This window comes from Trachinotus anak, unplaced genomic scaffold, assembly GCF_046630095.1.
Source record: "Trachinotus anak isolate AG129_WGS33_773 ecotype Australia unplaced genomic scaffold, CSIRO_AGI_Tana_v1 ptg000002l, whole genome shotgun sequence".
NCBI lineage: Eukaryota > Metazoa > Chordata > Actinopteri > Carangiformes > Carangidae > Trachinotus > Trachinotus anak.
The window spans coordinates 4,578,808-4,606,633 of NW_027273853.1; the positions used below are offsets into that span (position 1 = coordinate 4,578,808).

The 27,826-nt window shown below is 41.6% G+C and overlaps 1 protein-coding gene across 7 annotated transcripts in view; it reads right to left on the minus strand.

Moving 5' to 3' along the window:
• LOC139629084 (transcription factor SOX-6-like) overlaps positions 1–27,826 on the minus strand; it is a 117,639-nt gene that overhangs the window by 68,975 nt on the left and 20,838 nt on the right. For all 7 annotated transcript variants that reach the window (XM_071491492.1, XM_071491508.1, XM_071491482.1 and 4 more), the window contains 2 exons: positions 7,548–7,767; positions 4,435–4,645 (listed from right to left, as the gene is read on the minus strand). In XM_071491492.1, the coding sequence (XP_071347593.1) occupies positions 4,435–4,645; positions 7,548–7,766 (430 nt within the window). In that variant the 5' untranslated portion in view covers position 7,767. The remainder of the gene's footprint in view (positions 1–4,434; positions 4,646–7,547; positions 7,768–27,826) is intronic.

Sequence of the window (27,826 nt, forward strand, 5' to 3'; positions counted from 1 at the left end):
TCTCTATCTCGTATTTTTAGCAACGAAATGACAGAGGATAGAGGAGTGTTTCCATTCAACAGCATGTCCGGTGCCCACATTTTTCCCTCTGATGTTCCCTCATCCTGGCCTTGAACACTCTATTCAATAACCAGCCTACCAGTTTAAGAGCTTTAACAGTACAGAGGAAGCCCTTTGTATGCAGCAAGCCTTTATATCTAAAGCTACGCACAATACAGGCGCAACTCAACATAAATGCAAAACTGTTGAGAAGACATCGGACCTTCACCCACTCAGCTCGTGTGTTGTGGAAGTCACCAGGCAAAAAAGGATTGTACGTGCAGCAGCCGGCCGTGGTAACACAGCTAGCTGACAGAGTCTTGAAGAGTTCTTGGTAAAGCTTTTAAAAGCTGAGGCGGCAGTTGGGTGGAAAAAAAAAGAAAATCTCCCACATTGCAAAGCAAGGCCATGTCTATTCATTAGAACTGTCACAGGCACTTAGGGCTCCTCTGAGCGGCGGACAGCTAGCAGTGTGCCGACAGGGGGTGAGCACAGCACAAAGGCTAACAACGACATCATCCACACTTTACCTCCCGGCTGCAGTGCACAGAGGGGTCAGCCATGTTAGGCTAAGTGAGCGCTCAGTGGCTAATAGGGTCTGTTCCATTTGATCATACAGCCAATCTAACCTGGGAGAGCTCAGCTGACTGAAGCCTTTTCAGCAGGAGGCGGTGGACGAGGCAAGGGACGGCATTGTTCAGGCTTTAATGTGCTCGCCATCTGAGTGCCGATGATCAAATCTGGGCATACTGCAAGAGGACTCTGAACAAAACCATGTTTTAAGTGTCAACCTAGGTGAACACATGCTGCTCAAGAGTCAGGGGGGAAAAAAAGACTTGGAAGAGGCGCAGAGAAATCCTGAAGAGCTCTCTGCCGCGCAGCATTTGAAACACACAGTGATCTCTCATTTGTGTCACACCACGATCAATATGTAAGCCTATTTACCAGGATGGCCTTGCACTCCTGTGTGCATTATATTCTTTTAACAAAAAAAAAAAAAATCGAACAGCTTATGAATTTGGAGGCTTCGCCGTTACCAATAACACACAACCAAGCTTTGAATCAGGATGGGAGCGAGGTTGCCTGTTGAAGAGAGAGTCCAAATGTGCCATGAGTGGACTGAAAGGCTGCTGGAGGACAGAAACAGAGAATCCTGCATCACAAAGAAAATAAAAACAATAAAGGAGAGAAAGCTCTGATTAAATGAAGACGCATTAGTCAAACACATTAACAAATAAGACAAAAAAAGGGTGTGGAGCTTTATCGCTCATCAGTTTTGAACTGAAGGAGAACTCACACATGAAGCATTCAGCCTCAGCCATCTATTGATCACTTCCTCCCAATTTAACTCAACTCATTAGTGGAAAAAAAAGCTGAGGTACCGTCAGTCTTCATGCATAAAGTTACATCAGGCTCAAAATGAAACGCAGCGACAGCACAGCATGAAAAACATTTTTACAATGCGTCCTCAAGGATCACAGCAATTCACATGAGCTTTTACAAGGCCCGCAGACAGACAGGGTTATTATTCATGCTCATTCATTCAGTGTGCCTGGTTGTATTGCACATGTTTATCTTGTTTGTTTTTGTCTTGGCTAAGTGTTTGCAGCGTGATCAATGCCACTTGTTGGTCCTCAGGGATAGCAGCATCGCTAATTAGCAAAGGAAGAGCCAAACTCAATAGCAGGCTGCAAAGAGGAGGGAAAATGTGCAGGAAATCTGGACCGTTTTTCGGGGGCATCGCTGGATGAAATATTCCAGGCTGTGGTGCTGCTGGTGTGTCTGTGTGTGTGTTAAATCCTCTGCTGATTTGTTTGTCTTTGTGCACAACTAGAAGTTGTCTTTTCACAAACTGGACAGGACAGACTCCAAAGAAAAGTGCATATGTTTTTGAATTATTTTCAGTATGTTTTTTTAGTTTTGAGGCCAGAAGCTGTACCGCAAATCATTCATGAGGGAACCTCAGATTCAACACCATGCTTCTAGTTTCTGGATGTGGATACATCATCATACTTCCTTCATTTCTGCCAGACAATAAATGTTTGATAAATAGTCTCTTTGTGTTATTTATGATCAAAATCACTTCTGATTCTGGTTACAGTGTTTGATTAATATTATTGTATGTTTCTCAAGGCAATACGAAAACAACAGGACTGGAAGAGTGACACTAGATATACATACTCTAAAACAGTGCTTTTGAAACTTTTCACATCAGAGACCCCTCAACTGACACAAATTAGATCACAGACGCCCATCTGATAAGATTTTGTCTCAGGCTGCTCTATCTGATAAGATTTTTGCTTTTAAAGAAAGTGTTTGAACACCATGAACAAAATAGTCATACATCCTGTCATTGTAGTACTTAGGGATGGAATCATAATGAATAAAGTGATTCCCCTAAGGGCTGGGAACCCCCAGGAACCCCCTACAGGACCCCACCTTGAGAAATACTGCTCTAAAAGAAGTCATGAGTCACATGATCACAGAGGATATCAAGAACAGGAAGCACACTGTTGACCACCTTTGTTTAGGGGATGACATGTACACCTATGCATTGCTTTGCTCGTCCAATTAAAAAGCTTGACACATTATCCCTGGTCTGAGAGAAGATCTGAAAATAAATCATGAAAAAAAGGAGAAAAGTTTTGTTCATTTTTACTGCGGTGGACCTGATAATGCTGCACAAGTCAAACAGCAGTAAACAGGAGGATTAGTGCTGGTGTCTTTAAGTGACTATGTGCAGAAACCGGCCGTGAGATGATCAACATTGTCCCCCAGCATTTTCCTTTCACTCACATCTCCTTTGATTTGACAGCAAGATGTCACAACACTTTTGAACACACTCATACAGACACACAAGTTTTTCCTTTCAAACCATTTTCCGTAGATAAGAGGCAAAGCTACCTATCTTTCAACTAAAGAGACGGTGTACTGTATTACGCCTCTGGCTGTCCCACTCTGGCCCACTTCACTGTATCAATAACAAAGTAAAACCCCTAAATGAGAGAGACCAAGCGCTCCTCTGATATCATCACAATTACTATGTGCACATAACAGTAAAGAGGGGTGTTAGATGGTTTTAGATCTGGCTTGCTGTGGGGTTGGGAGGGGGCAAGCTGAGGCATGCTGGGAGACTGCGGCGCTTTCCTGTGTTAGTGGTGTAGATCAGAGGAGAAAGGGAAACCTGTGTTTTCACTGATTGATATTGTGATCTAACGAGGGAGGGATCTGTCAGTTGTAATTTTAGATGTTCAAAGATCCTCTGAGGAGGATGTGTTCACAGAGGGAAAACAAAATACAGGTAGGGTTGTTTTCGCTTTATGTGCGAGTGAAGAGCAAATGATCGACATCCTGTCCATCAGATATGGGGGGGTGTTTTCAGCCCCTTTCTATCCACAGCACAACCGCCACTGGATAAAAGTGATTTCAAAGCTAAAATCTGTGTCTTATTTTGCTGAAATATCAACATTTATTGCATCAGCACATTCACGTGGTGTTTATGTGCTGCTCTTCAGTCTGATTGCTCTCACTTTCTGGCTGACAATGCAAATACAGTTTGTTCAAACCAAAGCTGCTGTAGACAAAATTACACAGACATAAATTCAGTATCACAAAATATACACAATCCTGTGCTACTTTAATGAGTGTATTTATCATTTCTATCAAAGATGTTGGTTGTTTCATGAATACATTAATTAATCTAAACTTCTGTCAACACACAACAACATGGGATGAGATTAAAAGCACTGTTCTGGTTGTTGTGCCATGTTTGTTGTAGTTCCACTGTCAGTCCTATTAATGGATTTCAGCTGTAACACTTGAGATGTTTTAAAACAGCAGCAACAATCGTTTCAGCTCAACAAGAGGACAAACAGCTCTTCAAGCAACTACCAAAAAAAAAAAAAAAGAACTGGCACTGACGAATCAACAAGTCTGACTGCTAGTTGCTTCCTTCTTCTGCTCTTATGTAATAAATTACTGAATTAAAGGTTTATGAATTCCTGCTCCAGGAAGAGGAATCCAAAGGGGTGACATGAATGAGTAATGTAACGTCTTCCTTCAGCATCAAAAAGCCTTTACATGGATGGATTTAACCCAAAAATAATCAGGCTCCCATTAATGAAATGTTCTTACTTCCACACAAGCTGAAGGATCTTTGCTCCTCCACCCTAGTGAAACTCATCTTTAGATGAAGTGAAAAAAAGGCACTTCCATCCAAATTGTTTTCACTTCACAACAGCTAAATGCTTCAGAAATACAGTGAAGTAGAAGAGCGGCCCTGCTTTGCAGCATCCAGGTTTAAGTGTGCTGAATTGAGTGTGAGTGTGTTTCCTCATATTACAGTCACATAACAAACCCATGCGCACACACACTGAACTGAAGACTTCCTCTTACCGTCTTGTTCTGTCTTGGTCAGCTCCACGAGCTTCTTCTGTTTCAGTGTGTCCACCACATCTGCAAGGCTTCCTTTGCGGCGCTCCGGTGTCCCGAACGCGAGGCCAATCATGGGCTCACCGCGGTCCCGGGAACACTCCTCTGGCTTGTGTGGAGAGGTAGAGTTAGTCCGGTAGGAGTAGACCGAGCAGCCTTTGCTGCTCTCATTGTTCTGGGAACACATCAGCACATGAGAGTCACAGAGTCAAAAGCTGTGCAGGGATTTTGATTGGGGATTTTTGAATGTTATCACCAAATGCATGCTGAGAATTTGAACCCTGTCATGTAACTTTTCAGATAAATACACCCCAGAGCATTAATATGGATTTAGTGGACACATGCTTTGCTGGGCTTTACTTAAACATGGGCTGGCTGGCGTGACTTGCAGGAAGGTCAAGTTTGGGATTGCATTTTGCTACTGACAGATTGTGATGATCATAGTACTTGATCTTTCTGTCATCAGGAGCCCTGAAGTGTCACTTCATTACGTTCCTTTAAAGGGATTGGTCCTACTCTGATATCTATTATTCTATTATTAAAAATACATGTCAGTGTCATTTTGCAAGTCATTTTCCGTCTCTTCAGTCGTCCTCCTATCGTCTCTCTGCTGTAATGAAACGCCCTCCACAAATGCAAGCAATGCCATCACAGAGAAGCTGAGAATGTCACAGGCAACCTGGAATTAGTAAAATGAAAACACATATGTGTAGATTCATTAAAATGGTTTAAATAATTTAAATAAAAAAGATGATAATAAAATAATAAGAATAATAAAAAGGAATCATAAAATCACAGTCAGTAACTGGCACAAATGCATTTAAAGACACTCTAAAGTACTGCTAACTTACTAGACTGAAGAACTGAATTGATGGTGTTTGCTATAATTTAGACATAGGCCTTTAAATCAGAAAGAACTATATATTTAGATGAGATATTTTGTTTCAGCGAAGGTAACACAAAGCCAGGAACTTCAGACTTGCTGGTAGAGGATGACAGATATTTAATGGTCCTTTCTATTTTGCGCTGCATGACCACAGTGTTTGTTCCTCACTGCTGTTTGCTGTGTCGGGTTATGAGTTAAGCAAGAGGCACAAGGAGTCTATATTTACCAAGACGATAAGCCCTTCAGGACGACCACATTGTCCCACACAACAGACACTTTAGCACAGGTGTTCTAACACCGGAGCTATTTCTGGATGCTTTCTCCTCCCCTTACAGAGTGGGGGGATCTCCAAGAACTTTAGGAGGCTTATGTTTCAAAGACAAGGGGCTTTGGCGAACAGCGAGATCTTAAGACGCCCTTGAAATGGCTCCAGGAGGCCCTGTTGTGCACTTTGTCTTTAAGCGGAAGATGCCTCTGTAATGAGGATTAGGAGATAGTGTGTCACTCATGGATTGTTCAGGTGTGAGTTTTCAGGTCTGTACATAACGCTGTCCCACAGTTACACAAGCAGGATGATGCAGGCAGGACGGTCTGATGGTCAGATTGAATTATAAACCTAAAGGTCACATGTTCACTCAGACAATGCATGCACATGACTAAACCTGTGATGTTGTAAATTGTCCTTGAACAAGGCACTAAACCCTGATCTGGTCACTTGACTGCATGTCACAGTGGATGTAAAGGCAAACACTTAATGTGAAAATGAAAAATATCACTAGGTGCATCAAACGCTGGGCTCAGTCTGTTTCACTGAGGCAGGTTGATGTCTCTGTTTAACAGGGTAAACACACAAACGATGATGTTTTCCATCCTCCATCTCAGTCTAAAATGTGGTGCTGCCATTTTCTCCTGCTGCTGCCTTCATGGTCCATGATTTCTAATGTTTCATCCCGTGTACCTGGTTATTTTCAGGCTAAAAATGACCTTTTCTCTTTTTTTTTCTCATCCAGAACACACTCAAAAGAATCAATTCTTTCTAGGCCATCACTCTCCTGTGGCATTTTCACTCCACGTTCAGGACTGAAAACAGTCTGTGAAAACAATATTATCGTGATATCTATAGAAAATCTGAAAAAAATAAAATAATGCTATCAGTCAAATTCATCTTTAAGTTTGTTTGTGTGTTTTCACTGTTATAATGTGCCCTCTGAGAGACATCTTGAGGGCAGATTGGAGGCTACAGTGACACACTGTTAGCTGCTAACTTCAGTAGAAGAAAGGCATAATAGAGACAAGAGTTAATGTTGATATTGTAAATAAAGGAATGAAGTTTTATGCTGAATTTGCAACATTTCCTCTAAACTGCTCAGTAAACAGCTGCTAATGCTAACGATGGCTAAGTAGCAATAGCAAAACCTACCAATAGCCCCTTTTAGTGATAATAAAAAAGAAACCATATGAACTGATGACAAAAGATCAATTAGGCTGAACATCTGTCATCATGATATTATCATATGTGTATCATTAACACAGTGTCAATATTTCCTTTTTTAAAGTATCACGGTTATCGTCAGCACCAGTGCAGCGGCCCTGCTGGGAAATGTTTTCTGCCACAACGTTGATACTGACGGAAACTGTATTTTCAGAACTTTCCCCTGAAGTCAAACACACCTCATCTATTAAGAACCAACAGAACCTGAAGCCAAGCAACTAACACCTCAGCCCACACACACACACACACACACACACACACACACACACACACACACACACACACACACAGAAACTCTCTCACACACACATGAAAACAGGCTGTGGAGATTAGAAGAACCATGGGGTTCAACTCTCTGGAGGAGAACCCTCACTGGGCTGCCTGCAGCACTGCCAGCAGCACACAGACCAGAGAGGACCACTGGTGTGTGTGTGAGTGCGTGTCCAGTATGTGTTTGTGTATATGCATTTAAGTGTGTGTGTGTGTGCACTCAATTGTGCACAATCATCATTATGCATGAGAATTTGCACACCCCGTGAACTCCTGCATGTATTCCATGAGTGTTTTATGAGCCGTGTGCCCTGAGTGTGTACACTGTGTACACACACTAACCACATTTGTTTTATAGATGTGAGTTATAGGGACATATCTCAAGATAAGATATGGTCACTTTCTGAGCGTGCGTAATTCACTTCTCACCATCGCAGCAGACCCGACGGTCTCCCACTCGATATCAGATGGCTTCTCTCTGACTGGCTGCAGCTCGTCTGGGTGGGGTTGGTCATGAGAGGAGGGCGACACCGTCTCCTTCGGGCCCTCTCGCTCTTCTTTGGCCCAGGCTGCACTGTCCTGACCTATCGCTTCCTCTTCCTCAGAAGGTGGGTGAAAGGGAGGCGTTGCTCGCATGGAAGACATCATTCTGTGAAGGACAAAAAAAAAGGAACATTTTTAATTTAGGAGAGGAGAGGAGAGGAGAGCTCAGGTGTATATGAAGTGCATTAAGATTTAAGTATGTCTCATGTCACCATTTTATACTTCACATATATACCTGAGTTAAATCACACATTAATCAGCTGCACTTCACTATACTAATACTAATAATTTACTATAGTTATGTAGTCATGTTGTTTAATTTGCTTTAGTTTATTTATCAGATGCTGGTTTATTGAAAGGTTTGTTTTTATTAATTATATTAAAAAAGCACATTAAAATATGTATCTGACTGAACACATACTTCGATTTTTATTTATTATTATTAGAGAACCAGTTTTGAGAATATTTCTATAGATGGTTGTGGAGGTGTGTTTTTTAGTCAGTAACTGGATGGATGGATTAGCTTCACAGTCATCTTCATAAACTGTGGCCCATAGTAACGTCTGCTGTTTGAACAGTGGTTCTTAACTGCTTCCATTGCTGCAGCTGGGTTATTGTAAATTAACAGTCTGTATAATTCTCCCAACTCAGTCATTTTTCTGCACCGCTGGATGTATAAGCCACAAAAAAATGGTTGGAGACTTCACAAACATGCATTTGAATAGTTAATTCAAAACCACAACTCTATTCAAAATGCAGACGTGAACGCTGGAGCTGTAACTACAGCCGACACTCACGCTAGAAACTTAAAGCACATATCACATTTATAGTATTTGCAGACGCACTGATTCAGAGCAAATAATGACTGCAAAACATTCATGCTGAATCTTCCCCTCATACACAAACACACACACACACACACACACATTAAGGACATTCTACCAGAGAGATAATCTATTAATCTATTGAGCAGCATCAAGACCTCTCATCACCTCAGAGCCGTTAAAAAAGCAGACGCTGTGCTGCTGAGATTCACTGGAAAAATCTTTCTTTCCTCTAATGTGAGCCTCAGGCTGGGAGTGTCATTAGGCTAATACATCATTTACTGTAATCACTTCCCTCTGTTGCACTATACTTACGAGGACTTTCATCGGCCTCATTTATTCCCTGAAACCCTCCTCTCCAGCAGCCTGGTGTCAGCTCCACATTCTTATTTCAAACCTAAACACAAGCCCACTTTAAAGGGTTTCCCTCATCTTTCTGTCCTTACGTGGCTAGTTGGTCCTCGTAAGTGATAATACACCAACACACAAACACTTCCACAAAAACAAACACACACCCACACCTAATTGCCTGGTGATAAATGACAAAGCCGAAATTCCAACAAAAATAGTGTCAGACTGTCAGGAATTGTTTTTGTTCTGATTCCTGAAAACAGTGCCCACCTCCACACATGTGTGCACGTGCACACACACACACACACACACACACATGCATAAGCAACTTCTGTGAAGTTAAACAGATTGCTACTTCAGGGTAAGCGCTCAGTAAATCAGAGCAGGCTGTCCATCTCTGAAAAATGCAGCCTCCTGGGTGCCCTTAAACATAAATCTGACACTCAGTCAAATGTCTGAGGGGAAAGAGCAGGGCCACACAGAGCATGTGTCCACAGACACACACACACACACAGTGGTCCTGGCAGCAAAAGGTGAAAACCATTTTACAGTTGCAGTTGATAAAGAGCGAGATAACAGACTGAAACCAAACGCCACAGAGAAGCAGACTGAGAGAGAAAATATGAATATGAAGAGAAAATGTATAAAAGCGGCACAAAAGAGAGACTGAATGAAGGTGAATAAGCAGGAGAAGTGTGTGTGTGCAAAGTGTCAATCCAAACTGTGTGTGTGAGAGAGAGAGCTGTGTGGTCTTTAATTGCGGGAGAAAACTCTCACATAATAAACCATTTGTGCATCTGAATGCACAGTTTAAGTGAACGAGTTGTGATGCAACACATGAAATAGCTCATTTCCATGTGGGTTTTTTTTTTTCATGATTTAAAGTGATTCTCAGGGTCATGATGTTCTGTCTTTTACTACCTGTGTCCGTCACACAGAAAGCAATCTCCTGTGGCTAAATCAGAGGAGGGTAAGGACAGAGTCGTGGCATGAAAGCTGAGACTCACTCCATCTGACCTGAAGAGACCCATTAATAGTACACTGTCGTGACTACATCACCTCCTCCTGTGGACTGAAAACCATCTGTGATACTGTCTATTTTACTCTGCAGAAAGGATCCAACCCTGTCTCTCATTTATGCTCAAGTTTGTCTCCAACGTCATCATTGCAGGGTCTCTGGACGACTGTGATTCTGACCCTTGCATGCTGTACTGTTTCCCAAAGTTGGACATGAGAGAACTGCAGCTTATTCCACCATTACCTCACTGTCAGTCTGCAAAAGCTTAAATCTGCTATGATCGATATTTTTATATTAAAAAATGCATCAAATATCTATGTGCACGTGAAAAGAGGTTCCTGGTGTGGACAAACCCACAGATGATTATCACCCAGCTGTGCAGTTCCTCTCAGCTCTCTGGAACATTTTAGTATCTTTCAGCTCATTGTTTTGATTTTGCAGCCACAGAGTTTTGGTTGACTCTCATCAGAGCTGTTTCCAGATGCAGTCGGCAGCTGTTTTGAGTGAAAAACTGTTAAGAAAGTGGAACATAGCAGCTAGAGAGCCAGATATTTCCCCCAGGAGTCGATGGAGACAGAATAACGGAGCTAAAAAGAGAGTGAATAGAGTGAACATTTGACTTCTCATTCAACAGGCGGCCAGAAAAACAACTCTAAATGAATGCTAATGTTGCTCTGTGTTTGGTCAATGTATAAATAACCATCTGTTTGCATCAAGCTCGCCATATTAACAAGTTTACAATATGTCAGTGTTGTTCAAGTAAAATGCAAAAAATGTAAAAAAGGAAAACTTCTGTGCATTCTGTCGTCATCAAACCAAATGATGAACAAAACTTTGAAAATGAAGGAAGGCCACCTTTAGACATTATGGCCTCTGAGGTATTTAGCTACAGCAACAGTAACTAGACTGTACTGTAAGTTTTAGCCTTTCTGAGCAGAATAATCCAATAACAATAAGAGGTTTTATGCTTCTTCCTGTTGTGCATGTTTTAACTTTTTGCATAGTTAGAATTCTGGACTGATTTTTGCATTTGTTACAAAAAAAAGCTCATGACAGCAAATAGAGTAATTTCTTCTAATGTCTTGGTGAAGTCTGGGTTTGACTTTGCAGTAGTTTTAGCATGTTTAAAGCAAAACTTTATTGGTAGCTTATGTATTTATGTATTTTTACAACTTCCACACGACACTCCACCCACACGCCTGATTTGAATGACTGAGATTGCAGCAGCCGTTGGCCAGAGGTTTACATTTCTCTAGACCTTCGTTGTTTTACACAGCGGCATGACTACATGAGATTATAAGACCCCAGACAACCATCAAACAGCAAATCACTAATCCACGATCAAGTCGTGCAATCCACACTGCAGCGATGAGAGAGCGATGGGGAGCAGGGGAGGGAGAAGACAGAGGAGAGCCTATATTTAGCTGACAATATTGCTGTGCTGTGTTTACAGGGGAGCTTAGGACTTAGGTTCTTGGAACTGGTGTCTCATATGGCCAGGAATGCCCAGCCTCATAACTTGCTGTGACTGATATGGTTTCATCATGCAACAGTACCAGGGTTTGTTGGTAAGCATGCCACAAGGTCTTTTGTGATTGGCCAGTGCAGGAAAACAGTTTACTTCATGTGCTCATTGTGAAGCAAAGAGTCACAGTTAACTCCACTGTTTCACTAACATGGTAAATGTTAAGGATCCCATACAGTATAAAGGTAGATGTCCATATGTTTTTGATTATAAAGTATCAAAGCCTCAGTCCACAGAGAAATGCACACAGCCTGTATTCAGACACTGTGCCTTAAAACCAGCCGTCAGGACTTCTGGAACTTTGTGATGTCACAACAAAAGTGTTTACCTGAAATCTGCTATATCTTTATTGAATCATTCAGAAAACAGTCAGCCAATCAGAAGAGACACCCTGAGACTCTTTTCTGATTGACTCACTGTTGACACTGTTGACTTTGACTTGTAACTATAGCTCCAGAGAGAAGCCTGAGAGAGGAGATATAAAGAGAGGAGAGCCTGAGAGAGGAGTTTACAAGCTACTAGTTTTCTGTCATCTGACTTGTTAGGCTGAGGATGAATGGTAATGAGGTGTTTTCAACACAGCAAACAAGTCTGGACAAAGACAAAAGATAAGTACAAATGAACACAACAAAAGGGAGTCCCATCCAGCGCATTTCTGTTGCCATCAGCCTGCAGCTGTTATTGTCATGACATGAAGAAAAACTTCATGAGATACTCTTCTGTATTTTGCAATGTCAGCAACCACTAAAACAGGACTGTGCTACTTTTGCAGAAACAAAACAACCACAGTTCACAACAGTTCAGATTGTTACTTTAAAATGCATTTTATGGTAAAGCGAGGTTCCCTTTGAGACTGTCAAAAAAGACAATACTGCACAAAAAAGATGCATTTATTTGTCTGAATTTCTGAAAAAAATGAGAAGCATTTTGGAGAAAGGAGTTCTTCTTCAGACTGCATCTCTTACGCTTGACAATATTAGGTGTATCTCTATTGAGACACAGGAAGAAATTGAGTGATTAAAGCAGAAAGGGGCACCTTTCTCCCAGCGAGACCAACCGAAGCCGCTCTCGGGAGACAGTAATGTGACTATAATGTTACACTGACAGCTGAAAAACAAATTCATTTTTCACACACACTGCCTTGAGGAGTCTCCAAAAGCCCCTTCACACTGTCAAGACATCTAGGAAAACAGCAACTCTTTTCCCTGAAAGCTGTTCTCCAGTCTAAAATATTTCTTGGAAAGTGATACTGGTGAGATGGCCTGGTTGATAACTAAACACAGCACGCACTGTTGAGGGAAGAGTTATAATTTTTCATCCTCACATATCTTCGAGTTTTTATGAGCGTGAGGTCTAGAAGGATATCCCACAAGTAAAGTTAGCAGCCTGATGAGAAAATCCCAGTTGAATGCACGTTGCTTAATGTGATAAATGCTCAGATGAAGGTACGCTCAGCACTTCCTTACTGTTCTCTTTGAGCTTTTGGCCTCCTCTGTTGACTATGAGAAATGTTTAACTCAGAGACACATTCAGCACACTGCTGCTGGTGGACAGCTACAGCTACAGCTGTAGCTGTCCCCCCCCCCCCCCCCCCCCCCCCCCTTTTTTTCTAAAACATGGACAGCAACTTAGAATCCTTTTGTGAGTGGAAGAAAAATGAAGACCGGGGTCAGAATTTGGCAGGAAAGCGTTGTTCGGATCTGGCCTGGAACCTGGCGACTTGGCAGAAACAATCAGGCATTGTGGAGCGTGGACGGAGAGGGACCTGTGACAGATGAGAGCAGGAGCGAGAGGGCCCCCTCTTAGAAAAACAGTACACAAAGCGCCATTCACAACTCAGGTCCCTTCTGCCACTTGTGGAGCGAGAGGAGTGCTCCGACAAAGGCCTTCGACTCGACCAATTGGGTGTAAAATCTCCAGCCGTCCCAGCTGGATAGAGCGGAGGAAGTGGGAAATACCAAAGAGAAAGAGAGACAGAGAATAAGAGGAGAGAAAGAAGACGGGGAGAAAGAAAAGTGAGGATTTTCCTTGGAATTGTTTGTCTGTTGGAGAGTCCTGACAAGAAAATACGGTGAAAGTCCAGTGAAAGAGAGCAAAGGGAGGCTGTTTAAGGTTTAAATACAAACACAGAGGGGAGCTCTGTATTAGCAAGCAGAAACTGTAGCAACACAAGCTCAACCCCTGAAAAATATTACATTAGTGCTGGCATGCTTTTTAGGCAGGCGTCTTATAAACTGCTATTCTGTGCCCTCGAGCAAGGCACTAACAGGAACATTCAGTTTAGTCCAACTGGAGTTTTATTGTTGTTATGTCAGTCCTCTCTGTGCCAATGACACTGCATTCACCAGAGTAACTGCTGAGATCTGGTGACAGCCACATCACTCTGTCAAAGTCTGCTGAGGAAACAAACGAGCCGGCAGCTAGCTCAGCCATAATATTTACCATCGTATTTGGAAAATGAACACACCCATAATGTCTGTAATAATCCTTCATCAGACAGACAGTGCAAGCAAACTATGGTAAGCACGACAGGTCAAAGTTTAATCAGGAAGTCAGTCTTTAAACTGTTTACAACTCACAGTTTGGGTCATAATTTTACGATTAGCCCCTGTTTTCTTGCTCTAATAAGCCTGGCAAACCTGCAGGGGTTTGTTTAAAACTTTTATAATGGTCCCATCAGACTTTTTATCAATGCTGCTATGTTCCCAGATATCAGCATCTAGTTTTTTTGAGTGCAATGCTATCATAACCAACTCAAATGATGGCCAAAAATAGCATCCAAATTGTTATAAACCACAATTATTTTTAAAGGGACATACAGTGCCTGATTGGTTTAGTGTTGCACTTCCAGAAAGCTGACTCAAAACAGACAGATTTTTTTTTTTAATGGTTACAAGTGAAGCATTAAATGCTGAGATATCCTGACGTCCTCTCAGAGCTTTAATTGGAGTTTTTTTTTTTTTTTTAATCCTACACTTCCCATAATGCAACTTGACAGCATCTATCAAGTTGCCTCCACTTCTTTTAGATCTAATTGCTGCAGTGACACGTCTTGATGGCCATCAGCAGGCGTCTGTGGTTGTACCAGGCAACTCCCAGGTGTGAACGGGCAGCAAGGCGTAGCTGAAAAGAACATGTGTGCTCAGTTTCTTTCCCTGGATAAATAAATGAAAAAAAAAAGCTCAAAGAGAATTGGCCTTGTATGAGAACCTCTCCCAGCTCCTAAATCTTGGGTCTGTCTGGACTCTCATTAGATCATCGCGCAGCGCTGCAAACAGAGGACACTGTCATAGGTCAGATATGTGGAATGTGAACACACACACACGCTACCCTGTTTTCTCCCAGAGATTCCCTCGTCCCAGCTCTTTTGCCCAAAATAGACACATTCAGTAGCAACACCAGTTACCCCCAAACCAGCCCACTGCGTCACTGCCATAATAGCAAGAAAAGCAGTTTTGTTTTGTGAAATTCCAGCCCATTAACACGGATTTCACTGTCAGGGACAGCTCTGCGGCTCTGCGGCCAGCAGAGCCAACTCTGCTCTATTTCAAAGCTGTAGGTGCTTATTGCGTGCAGCTGAGGGTATTCTCTGACCTTTTCACGACTTAAGTGAAACAATGAAGGGAGGTAAGCGGAGGGTGGATGCTGGGCGAGAAGGTCGAGTCAGAAAAGCTTGTACATCAATCGGCCATCACAACCAAATCCTTTCAGGTAACAGAAGTCATTGTGTTACCATCGGTGTGTTACACTGAAGAGCTCATTAGAAAATATTTACAAGGCAGTTAGAGTGGATGGGCAGAGGCAGCAGGATGCAGAGCATGACTGAATTAACTCTTAATGAAATGAGAGATTTAATTAAAAAAGAATTAGATTATAAAACAGCTAGTTGCTAGTTTTGCTGTTTTAACCCCATTCACTTCTGTAAAGAGAAGAAATTCAACAGTTCCTTCAGAAGTAACTAATTATTCATGTTTCATAAGTCATTTACCCTGTAGAGGTACATAAAATGTTTCCATCATCAACGATGAAACAATCAAAAGATTGTTTGGAATAAACAGGGGAATTATTGTATGAGTATGAGCACTGACAACCAGAGATTTGCAAATTGATGAGAAGGGATGTGTCACTGCAAAGTGGAATTAGAAGAATTACAAAGATTTTTGCATTATTGTGATGAAGTAACATCTTATCACTGTATTAGGCAAGGACTGATGGTAATTGGTTATTTTTATTAAGAACTAGTTTTCTAAATTAAATTTACAGGAAATATAAATGTGTGAACTCTAGTATTAAAGTTAGATAAACCATGATTGAAATTTTCATATGTATTTCACACTCTTTAGAGTCACCATAGCTGAACAGACGAACAAGAGGAAAAAGATATCACAGTGCCGCCCACTGTGTTTGACTGACACGTTATGTCTGGGAGGTGTGGGGCAGACACACCACACCAACGCAAACATGTTAGTCACTAGGTCAGTGGCTCAGCCATACTGCACTAGATCCCACAGGGTGATGGCACTGAAGGGTGATGGCACTGAAGAATGACACTCACCTTTTAGGTAAACTGTTACTCAGGTATTGTTTTACTTTGATCTTCTATGTTGTAAGAAAGGTGAAGCTGTTAGTAAATCCATTCAAAAAGTGTCCAAAAGCAAAACAAGTATCAGGTTGAGCAGAATATAGGACAGAGGCCCCCAGTGGAGGTTATTTGAAAATTCTTTCAAATATGGATGTACTCTTTAAATTCATCAATTAAATACCAAATTAATGGTTCTACACTAAAGTTTAAAATTAAAATATGTTCTAATTCTGAGATGAACTTGAAACTGTAAGTCTACTTTAATGCCATTTTATCAGGCAATACTTTAATACAAACTCTTCAATCCATAAAATGCCTCAAGTACAGGTTTGAAGGTAGCTAATAGCATTCATAATATTGTCTTCTGGGTTGTCCTTTAATGCAAGTCAGAGTTCTGAGAGAACTAGGTGTTATCATATTTTGTTTTGAAATAAGTCTTGCCACAACACACTCCTTGTACCATGGGGGGAAATGGGTGGAGAAATTCACTTTATCCAGTGTCCACAGAATTTTCATTATTCACATCACGGACAAACATTGCAATTTAAGGATTTTGTTTCTCATCAGATGGACACCTGGAGCAAACATGGGGTCCGATGTCTCCATTAGCCGTGCCGATGGAAAATCTCAATTAAAGCCAATGATGGAGCACTCAAAAAATGATGAATGCGTCGTTTGTACAGTGGGCGTAAACACACACCACTATGCTTGGGCTCTGTGTTCAGGCTCTGTACCTTGGGTGATGCCGGACCAAAACCGCAGACCCCCAGAAATCCAGAAGCGGCCTTATTGACCAACACCCTCCCTTGTGCTTGTTATTTTTCCTGGCACGCGAACACACCCCTAGCTAACACAAATACAGCACACATATACATTTATCTGCTTCATGGCAATGATACAGAGTAAACCGCTGAAGAAACCATTGAAGACCAAAGTCAACACTCCATGGCTCAAAAGGACTGTTTGTCTGCTAACTCCTGCCCACGGTAGTTAGAAGACCTGGTCAGTGTGAACATTTTGTCTCTTAATCCTTAAAGTAGACCATATTGTCCAGGTAGGTATGCAAACACATAAACGGACATTATAAAACAGCAGACTTAAAACAGTACTTAATAAAAAAGAATAAATTAGCACAGGACAACTGACAACTGACAATGTTAAAAGTTAAAAAAACAACCCAACTTGCCGTTTGCGCAAAACATTTTGGCACATGCAAAATGCCTCATTAATCCCGCTAGTCTAGCTATTTTAGCCCCGTGGGTCATATGTGTGAGTGTGTGTGTGTGTGTGTGTGTGTGTGTGTGTGTGTGTGTGTGTAAACTGTGGAACACTTCAAGACTTCTTCTTCCTCAAGTCTCCTGTTGGAAGTTTACATTCAATGGGACTAGAGCTTGTTCTCTATTTGTATTTTGCCCAGAGAACATTCCCTTAGGTTCAATCAGCATCTAACTCCATAAAATCACTGGAGTCTTATGAGTGAAGCCCAGCATAACAATAAAAAGAAATACCCAAGTGGAAACAGTTTGACACAGATGTAAGGTATAGATTCAAAACAATCATAGAACAGAACCACCAAGAACAGAAGAGGACCAAGACTAGATCCCTGAAGAACCCCGTAATTGTTGATCTGTTGAATGAGGACACAACAATACCTCAACCAATCGGGGGCAGTTTCAAAACTATATATATATATATATATGTGTGTGTGTGTGTGTGAATATAAAAAATTAAAGTGATGCGCCAGCATACACCAGACAACATCTGTGTTTAGACAAATATCAGTGATGATGCTTGACAGTATAATTTCTGATCAACGAATAGGCCGCTATCTCCAAACCTTGGCTGGAAAGTTTTCTTGAGGAGGATCTGAACATAAATTATAATATTAAAAAACATTTAAGGATAAGGAGCCACTACAATCTAACAAATATATCATGTACTAAAATATTTCATAGGTAAAGTATTTAAAAGACAGGAGGAAGCTTTAATTCCATCAACAATGATTTAAAAGCCAGTGGCCAGTCAACATCTTGTGCATCGTCCTCCTTGATTCAAATCTGTACTTTAACACTCCGTGATCCTTATCTCTCCATCATCTCTCTTTCTCTTCACCTCTTTCAACCTCTGATCTATATCAGCCTAAAGAGCACAGAGCTTGCCATTTGACAAATACCTTATGGGAGGTAATACGCTGTTTATCAGCAGGAGCTGATGTAGCACCAGACCGCCACCTGTCCCCTCACTTCAAGCTACTATCCTTATTATCACACCGGTTAGCTTTGACCTCTCCAGGGACAAACATAATGCTACTGTGATGCACAAATAAGCTCATTACACAAGTTTTAAGCCTTGCAGGATCTCTACATATACTGACAGAAGCTGTAAACAAGGGGAAATCCTATTATCTTAAGAAAAGAGATGAAACTATGGTTACCCTTTTTTCCAGGGAAGAATTATATGGAAAAACATCACTATCAATATTTATCTAAAAAGAAGTGGATATTTTAAAAAGCACCCAAGGAATGCAAATACTGCGCTTTATGTCAAATAAATTAAGAAGATTAAGTGATGAGCACAGGATAATTTTGCAAAGGGTTACGTTTCAAAAGTGTCATTGGAGGTCTATTTCAGGGTGACATCAACAGTAGAAAGTCATGATAGAAGCCTGTGGCAATACGACAGCTGCCCTCACACATTTCTCAGAGTGACTGCATTAGCCCTGAGGCTAGCAGCACCAAAAAAAAAAAAGAATAACTTTGAATAAATCATTTCAGGACTCATGGGTCTCACTGCAGCTGAGAACAATCATCAGACATCCACGTTTACTGTTCTTCTTCAACGTTGTTAATGTACTGCGTTTGTCCATCCCTGCCTCACATTTATAATTCAGGGAATGTTGAGTTAAGTTGATATGATGGCACATAGGGACTAAATCGCTCTCTAACACAGAAATGGAGAACAGTTATGAAAAATGTCAGTTCTTGGTTTTAATTGTTGATTTGGTGACAAACAAAAGAAATCAGACACACTATAGATAAAATAAAATCACTACAATCCTAAAGGACAATGAATGTACAGGATTTTACTGAACAGACAGAAGATACTCAGATATACCCTGCAGAGAACCAGGAAAACTGAATTAATGAGTTACTTTTAATTAAGAAAGTTCAATTACACAAAAAATCTGTGAGTACATGTAGAACATGTTTGAATTTTCATCATGGAAAAACAAAATCATCTAAACTTTATTGTAGAGAAAAAAATAAGACTCAAACAAGAAGCTCTAGGGTGTAACATCATCTGCAGGAGCATCCAAACAGGTGGCTTTTAGAGCACCCAGGAGGCGCGAAAGCCTGCTAATCCCAGATTAGGACTGACAAGTCGTTTCACTGGATGCCCCCATTGTAATCCCAGTTGCCTCTCTATCCTCTGACAATGAGCTTTGTTCCCTATCTGAGAAAGAGCTTTGAGGATTTCTTCAGCTTTGTTAGCATGAAATGGCTGCATTATTCAGAGGCATGCTACTTTTAGTCGGTCGATAAACAACATATTTTTATTCAATTATTGACCGGCCTGAATCCGTAATGTGTACAGATGGTTCTAACAAGTCATCTGCGCTCAGAACACAAGATTTAATTTCCACTCATTTTGGCAGTGTATAACTCTGCCACATATACCGAGATGCCGGGAGGGGGAGTGGAAATGTGTAGGAATGTAATTGCATTTTTAACACATCACGAGTTTGTGTGACACTCTTGCCCAGATGGTTTTACAGTAAGTGCAACACAACAAATTTAGATCTGGAGGCAGTTAATTTTTTACTACTGCTTTTTGATAACTAACGTTGCTATTCCATTTGCTTTGTGAAAATGCTGAGAGCTCAATTGTTGCAATTTTAACATCTTTTTTTTTTTTCCCTTGTGCTGCAAGTCAAATGAGCAAAGAGGTTGTAAAACTGACTGTAAAAAAGATAAAACTCTCCAATCTAAAAATAAATAAAGTAATAAACTGGACCATGGTTATCTTTAATATATCTAAAAAAAATTCAAGAATAAAATCACCTGAGTGACTTTTATGTCATTATCTGCTGTCACAGTGTTCATCCTGGTTTGTTTTAATGATGATGCAACGTGGAACTGAAGCTCTGTCTACTCTTAAACTCCCACTCATTAACTGTGGACAAGAAAGTCCACTGAGCGGGAGGTAATGCTGAACCAGCATGAAAACCTCTCCTCTCCTGGAGCAGTTGTCTAGTTTGGTGGCAGGAGGCATGTCAGCGTCCCTCGGCATGTCGAGCTGTCACAATCCAGACTAATCCTTTCCACGCCGTGTGCCCTGGTCTTGTTGAGCCCAGACTTTATAGAGCGTACATGAGTGTGTTTAGCCCTATGTGTGTATTATGGGAAACGGGCTGTGTGATTCGAAACAGTTACGTGTGAGCTGATAAGATGTATCTGATACCATGGACAAGCAGCATATATTCAGTAAACAGACAGAGAGAGGCAGTCCAGAGGCCAGGTCACACTGGCCGAGAAAAAGCGTGTAGCAGGAGGGAATAAGTCAAGCTCTCCCTTTCCCTGGAACACCACCAAAAGTGAGAGCATGTAAAAAACATGTAAAAGCACACACACACACACACACACACACACACACACACACACACACACACACACACACACACACACACACATCCTTGAGTGTAGAGGGGGGAGAGTGTGTGTTACGAGGTCAGAGTCTCTCTATACTGCACAAGGTATCCATTGTCCTTTACCGGCCCACAGCAAATATACATTGTTGATAAGACCAATGCAGGGTGTTAATCTAGCCAATCACTGCAGCTGTTACTGACATGGGCCTAAGCCCTCGAATCAGGGCAAATATTTAAGACTCAGGTGGGGATTTTCAGTCCAACAAGATGTGATGTAAGGAGTGGAAAGTCTGGCATATGTGCATCAGGCAGTAACCGTTGATATCAGTAAATTTCTATCCTGCTGCTGGGTTTCATCAGTTGAGGCGACACAGTAGCATCTGAAACAGTAGTGAGTGTACGGTACGAGTGGTTCATAAAAGCTCCTACATGGCGTTGTTGTGAGGGGCCGATGCTGATGGTTCTTTAATGAGAAAAAATATTCTGGCAGAGACACAACGTGCCGCATGTTTTGAGTTACGGCCTGGAATAAATAGGAGAAGACCAACAACTGAAGAACTCAACGAAAACAACACCAGCGGTACCGCTTCCACTGAAAAAGCTAAATCACCACAGCCAGTAAATGGCTCTTTTTTTTTTTTTTTTTTAAAGAGGAGGAACGTGGAGCTGGTAGATCACTACTGTAAGTGAGTGTATAAATATCCCCTCTCTGTCTCTCTGTCGATGGCTGGACTGTTGAGTGTAACGGTGACTCGTCCAGCTGTTCTGATTTTTATCGCATTAAGTATCATATCTGGACAAACCTCTCATGAGACTCACGCAAGAATTTCACAGTTGCTGGAAGGGAGCAGCGATTTTAATAAAGCAGTGTTTCTTTTTTGCCTGCTGCTCCGCTGGACGAGGATACACCCATCCTCCCTCGCTCTCCCTCTCTCTCTCTTTTTTTAGCCATGTCTCTCTCCATCACAGCACTGGGCTTGCAGGCTGTAAATCACAATTAGGGGGTTCATTAGATATGGCTGATTTATTAAGACCCAGGGCTTGTCTCTGGGCCTTTCAGCCATATATTAGCTGACTACAAGATCTCATACATAGTTATGAGACATGCTGTTTACTGTATGGCATATAGGGTCATATACCGATAGATATTAATTATTGAATGAGACTCCATAGGTTAAATTAATAGCATCTAGATGATAAATCATCTGCATTGGCTTTTTTTTTTTCTTCTGTACGCCACATTCTTCGTTGCACATTTAAACATGTATCTTTTAATAACCACGAACTGGCAACAGCATCAAAACTCAGTCTCTATTATCAGCAAGTGATCGAGCATCTGAAAAGGAGCCAAGCATTTTGGAGCCTCATCCAAAGGCTTTGACAAACACACTCTGGAGCTGTTTGCCCTCTTCAACGCGCACACATAAATTTGGCCCGTGTTCATATCACAGTTACTCCAGTCTTAAGTGTCCCTGGCTCGCACAATGCTGTATTGTTTCCCCTGTAAATCAAAGTGCATTTATCGCACTGCATTATCAGCCATTGTCAACAGTTGCCTGTAAACACAGGAACCAGATAAGATGGTGTGTAAACTCTTCCATGTCAAAAAGTAATGCTCTGTTAGCGCACCACAAGCGCACAAACCCACCATCTCTGACCTGCTGCTGCCGTCCTGCCAAGACTAAATGACTGAGCTCAGTACATTACATTAACATAAGAAACCTGCTGCAAAAACATCCTGAAACCGCAATCAACAGCTTTTGATTTCAAAAACGGCCTTTCATGAACCGGGCCGGCATCCAAAATCATTTTCATTTCTTTCTCTTTTTCTCTCTCTCTCTCCTACAGCATACCAGCATGCCTGCTCATCCCCTGGCACCTTACAGGCCGGATCATTGAACCTCAAGGGAACTGTAGAAATAGTTCTGGATTAGTTACAGCTTGAACAGGTGAGCTCCAACTTGTTCAGGCCTATTTATAGTGAGCATGAAATCCTATTGTTAAGAATAGAGGAGTGTGTGCAGACACAGCATTGATGGGAAGAAGAGATAAAGAAAGAGAAAGAGAATCTTGGCTTATTCGAAACCTTTCCTGTTCTTAATCTAGACATTGATCTGGCCGGAGGAGCGATCAGTTAGACTAAGACTAATGACATACACATTCCTATATGGTGACACAGATAAACATCACAGATCTGTCTCAGGTGTGTGAGTCTGAAAATAGCTTTATAACAGCTAAAAGATACAGCCTTTTTTTTTTTTTTTTACAGCCCATTTTTCACATCATGCTACTCCTTTGGGTTATAGAACCTAAAGCTTTAAAACATAAATTAAAAAAGATAAACTACCAAAAAAGTTTCAATATAATTTTTTTTTTTGCCTTCTAAAAATTATTTCATGGCAGCCAATTCCTGATTAATCTCACAACAATTTTTCGATGAATCATTAAATGTCAAAAATAGTGAAAAACATTTTAAGTTGCCTTTTTTGCTTCGCCAACAGTTAAAACCCAAAGATATTTAATTTACTCTCATAGGTTTTTTTTTGAGAAAAACCAGCAAATAATTACAGCTGCGAGCTGGAGATTGTGTGTTTTTTGGCACTTTTGCTTAAAAACAATGTGAGTTACTTAAACACTCAAGAGATGTCACCAACTTCTTAGTTACAGTAACAGTGAAGTGTAATTAGATATTTCAGGCCTGGGCACATATCCTCCCACACACACTGGCTCAGGCTGACTCCTGGTACATGATAATTGACGGTGACAGAGAACAAAGGAGAGGATTATGGGATTGAGCGTGTGACACACAGGCACAGGTCACGGAGGCAGTTAAGTCTCTAACTGTGATTATGGATGAGCAGGTGTCAGCAGAGGACGCAGCCAGAGCCAACACCTCTACTCTACTGCTGGGCTGGGCTGCCCGTCCCAGTCCAGTCCAGTCCAGTGGGTCAGGTCTGCTGTGTGACACTACAAGATATCAGCTCGAAACCGGTGTCAGCAACACAAAAGGAAAAGAGAAAGGCCCATGTTGGATGAACTACACTGAATAAATCAGGCACCATGTTTCACTGCCATTGAGATTATTGCCTCACTGCTTCAGTTATTAATAAAACAATTTTAATTGTTAAATTGAAAAAAAAAAAAAAGACCTTGAACCTAAATTCATGGAAATAATTCCTGCTGCGAAACCTGTTCTGAAACATCAGCAACTTCACAAAGTAAAAAGGTAATTCACTGTATGAATTATAGCTTAATTGCCCACTTGTTATCTTGTGAGCCTGTAGAAACACAGTGTTGTTCGTTTCAGCCGTCCGGCCTCTTAAATGGCGCCGCCTCTAATTGCTCGGCGGCCCGGTTGATTTTGAAGCTAACCAGGAGCGATGTCATCCCTCCGCTCTCGCTACAATGGGGCTCATTGGATTAAGTCCAAGCAGGCTTTGTTAAAGGCTGTTGCAAATCTAATCAAGGAAGAGACCTCAATTATGCTAGCATGTACTTAAACCAACAGATCACTAAAAATGAAGGCGGCGGTGTAGGAATGCAATCAGCAGCCATTAAGGCCAGTTAATTTTGGCGGATGGCAGCTTTAAAATGAGATGCAGTATTTTTATTTTTATTTTTTTTCTAACTGTAATGAGAATACTGTAATGACGAGGATGAGACAGTGTTGGTGTCAGTAAAAGACGAGCATTCACAAATGGGAAGCTGCCACAAGTCTCTTAGAAACAGGTGTTAGCATTGCAGGAGAAGTAATTGTTGCAGAGATGGCACTTTGTGTTCTGACCTTCCCTATTTAAAATCCCTCCGTTTTTTAATTAAGTGTTGACTGAAGCCAAACAGCTGCAAATAACCTTTTTCCAGCCACAGCCTGTTGAAGAATGTAAAAAAAAAAAAAAAAAAGGTGAGGAGGCATATTGTAATATGCTGGATCGCCATGATCTAAGGAGCAGGCAGTGTCCCCTGTAGCCCAGAACACAACAGCTGAAACTGACCCTGACCCCTGACCTCGGTGACCCATGACAGTTAAAACAGGAAGCAATTATCCTGAATGTCAGCAGGTCTGGTGGCATTCCTCAAAAAGGGGTCTGAAGACCGAGCACAGAACAGTTGTCACCGAAGAAATGAGAGAAAAGACTTGAGCATGTACCCGTGGAAAGACTGTTAGTGTAGGTGAAATAGTGTGCACACACATGCAGATACACACAGGCTGGATTTCTGTCCTACTTTTTTATTGCCAATTGTGAAAGCTGGGAGAAAACTTTCCTTGGAATCACACAAAACCTTTTACACTTGGTTGATGATGAAGAAATTCTTAAATAGCAACTGAAATCCACTGAATGAATAATGAAATATAGTGTCTTTATTTCACAACAGTTTAGGACACTTTAACAGATTTTGTAACAACGGCTGATATTACACATGTGATTTCTGTCTTTCAGGGACTTATTCGCCAATGGAAGTGCATCAGAATTACAGATTTTGAAATTTTTCTATTTTTTTTGTTTGGTGTTATTTTAAAGCACAGAATAAAACAAATGAAACATGTGTTTATAGTCATTCATCAGCAGGTTACACAAAGAACTTTCCTGAAGAAATAAAGCACAGCTCCTCAACAACAGAGTCCCACAAACTCAAGAAACACATTTACTCTCACTTCTCCTCAACATTTTCCCTGTTCGCCTCCAATTTTAGCCTCGCCAGTCCCCCGTGTACTACACTCCACTCCACTGCCAACTCCTTCATTTGGCCTGGTGTGTGTGTGTGCGTGAGTGAGTGTGTGTGTCATGTGCTTTTTCCAAAGCACCAGCGCTGAAGTCACCATCAGAAGGTTAATACTTTAGCAAAAAAAAGTCTCATCTGAGAAGTTGGACTTTATGTCCCATTAGCAGGACAGTGGAGGTTTAAAGGAAAGGAAGGGAGGAAGGAAACATGATGTCTCCTAATCCCTCTGATAATCTGGTCACACTGGTTACTGTACCGAAACCGCTATCTCACTGCCATCATGTTCATACATCTTTATGAATAACATCATATCCAGCTGTGTGACACATGTGAGGGCGGTGGTGACATGACAAAAAAAATAAAAAATTACTTGTAAGAGACACTTGTTGCACGTACTCAAAATCAGTTCTGTCTTCCATCATGAGTGTCCCATGACCGGTCTGATGTCACTTCTGAGAAGCAGTTTCATTTAGACTTTAGGAGCTAAACTTTTTTTTAAGTTTGACTCCTGGAAGAAAAGAGATCCCACACACCGCTTTTGCAGGATCGCTTTTCTTCCAGGACGACATTCTACAGCGCGACTGCACCAGATTATTGCATGTGCAAATATAAGTTTGACTCCAAAATGTTATTTAAGCAGTAACCACTAAGAAACGGGGATGTGCTTCCTTCTTCTCTTCCCACCAGCTGTCCACAGTTTTTCCTCTTTGCCATCAAGTTGCATATTTCATCCTTAAAGTTATCACTACCATAGCTCCATATAAGTTACGATGCACACCACAAACAGTAACTGCATCATCAGCTCCAACTGGGGACCTCTGTTGCCTGTCATACCCCTGTCTTGAAAATAATTCTTTTTTTAAATTTGTTTTTAGAAAACGTGATCACCAGAGCTCGTCCACAGGTGACGGAGGACCCCTGTTCTGTCCCTCAATTGCTGCAAAGTCTCTCATCAAAGCACACTGCCCGCAGATGATGCTGTGGAGCTGACCAGCAGCCAGCAGTTGATAACTGGTCACAGTGGGCGTCTTTAAGGAGGTGTGAATGTGTGGCCTCCATGTGAAGCAGGGTGTTACTGTAAAAAAAAAAAAAAAAAGAGCACGCATCGCAGAGGAAAACGCTTTCCCTGGACAAATCAAAGGTTAAAAGATATAGATCCATCTCCAAGCTGCTCTCCTCCCTCACCTCCCTCCTTTCTCACCCTGCCTCCTCATCTAGCCTGTGCATTACCTCATCAGAGGAGGATCTGCCTAAAGCCGCAGCGGTCGCACAACAGACAAAAGCGCTCATCTCCAGGAAGCCGCTGCCGCTGCCTGTGGTTTTGGAGAGAGGAGAAGAGAGGGGAAAAAGTGACTCAGCCCCACGGCTCCTTTCTTCTCTCTGCCGACTTAGGGATAAATGGAGGGATAAAGCACAGGGGGAGATAATATTTAGAGCAGGCCCCATTTCAAGGGCAATAGAAGAGAGAAAGTGGGGTATGAGCTTGGGTGGTTTGGGAAGTAGCCACGAGGGTAGGTCTATACTGTTACTGGCAGCGGGCCTTGCACCGTGGATTTATGTGTAGTGGGGAGGAACCGCTGCTGGCCCGGCCCTGCCTCAAAGCCCCGGCCACTGCAGCTCCACGAGCCTCTTCAAAACAAACCAGATGGGGCTCAGACGGGTTGTTGATGAGGCATGAGTGTGCAAAACACAAACATGCACGCAAGCACAAACGCAAATAAATTGATACAGACTCAGCCTGACAAACAACTAAATACATAGCACACAAACATATGTACTGGTAGTACATGCGCTGGCGAGCAGGCACGCATGAACAAATGTGCTGACTTGAAGCGTGGCCGTAGCCGATCGCTGAACTCCACTTCTCTTTTCCCACCGTTAAATAGGTTCCTCGCCGCAAACTTGCAAAGCATTCTGTCCACTTTAGACCTAAGTGGACATTTCATATGTGTGGACAAATCAGATCAATTAACTAAATGTCCCAGCTGAAGAGGACATAATAGCTCACTGTTAACATAAGGTTAAGCACTGAGAAACTTCACTAAATTTTGTTAGGCGCTGTCCATTAGCGGCACTGATTCGTCTTACACTGTAATGCTGTGAAGTTCACATACAAAGCTGAAAGAAAAAAGAAACGGAGCAGAGGAGGACATTGTTGTGTGGAAGCCAAACAGGTAACCTCAGTGGGTTCATTAGCTCATTAGCTCATTAGTTTATCACAAATCATCCCAATGGCTCTTTGCTGTCTGGTCATTTTTCTAACTCTTTGCAAATGACTGCCATTACAGATACCATACATAACAAGAGAGCTCCAAAATTAGGCCGAACAGGCCGAATTCTTTTCTCAGAGTCTTTTTCACTGCTATTTAAAGCTGTATATAAAAAGCATATGGTGAATATCTCCGATAAAAATGCCCGCATCGATAAAAGCCATGCTGAAGTAACACATGTGATCTTATTTTCCTAATCCGGCACTAAACAGATTCTAGATACAC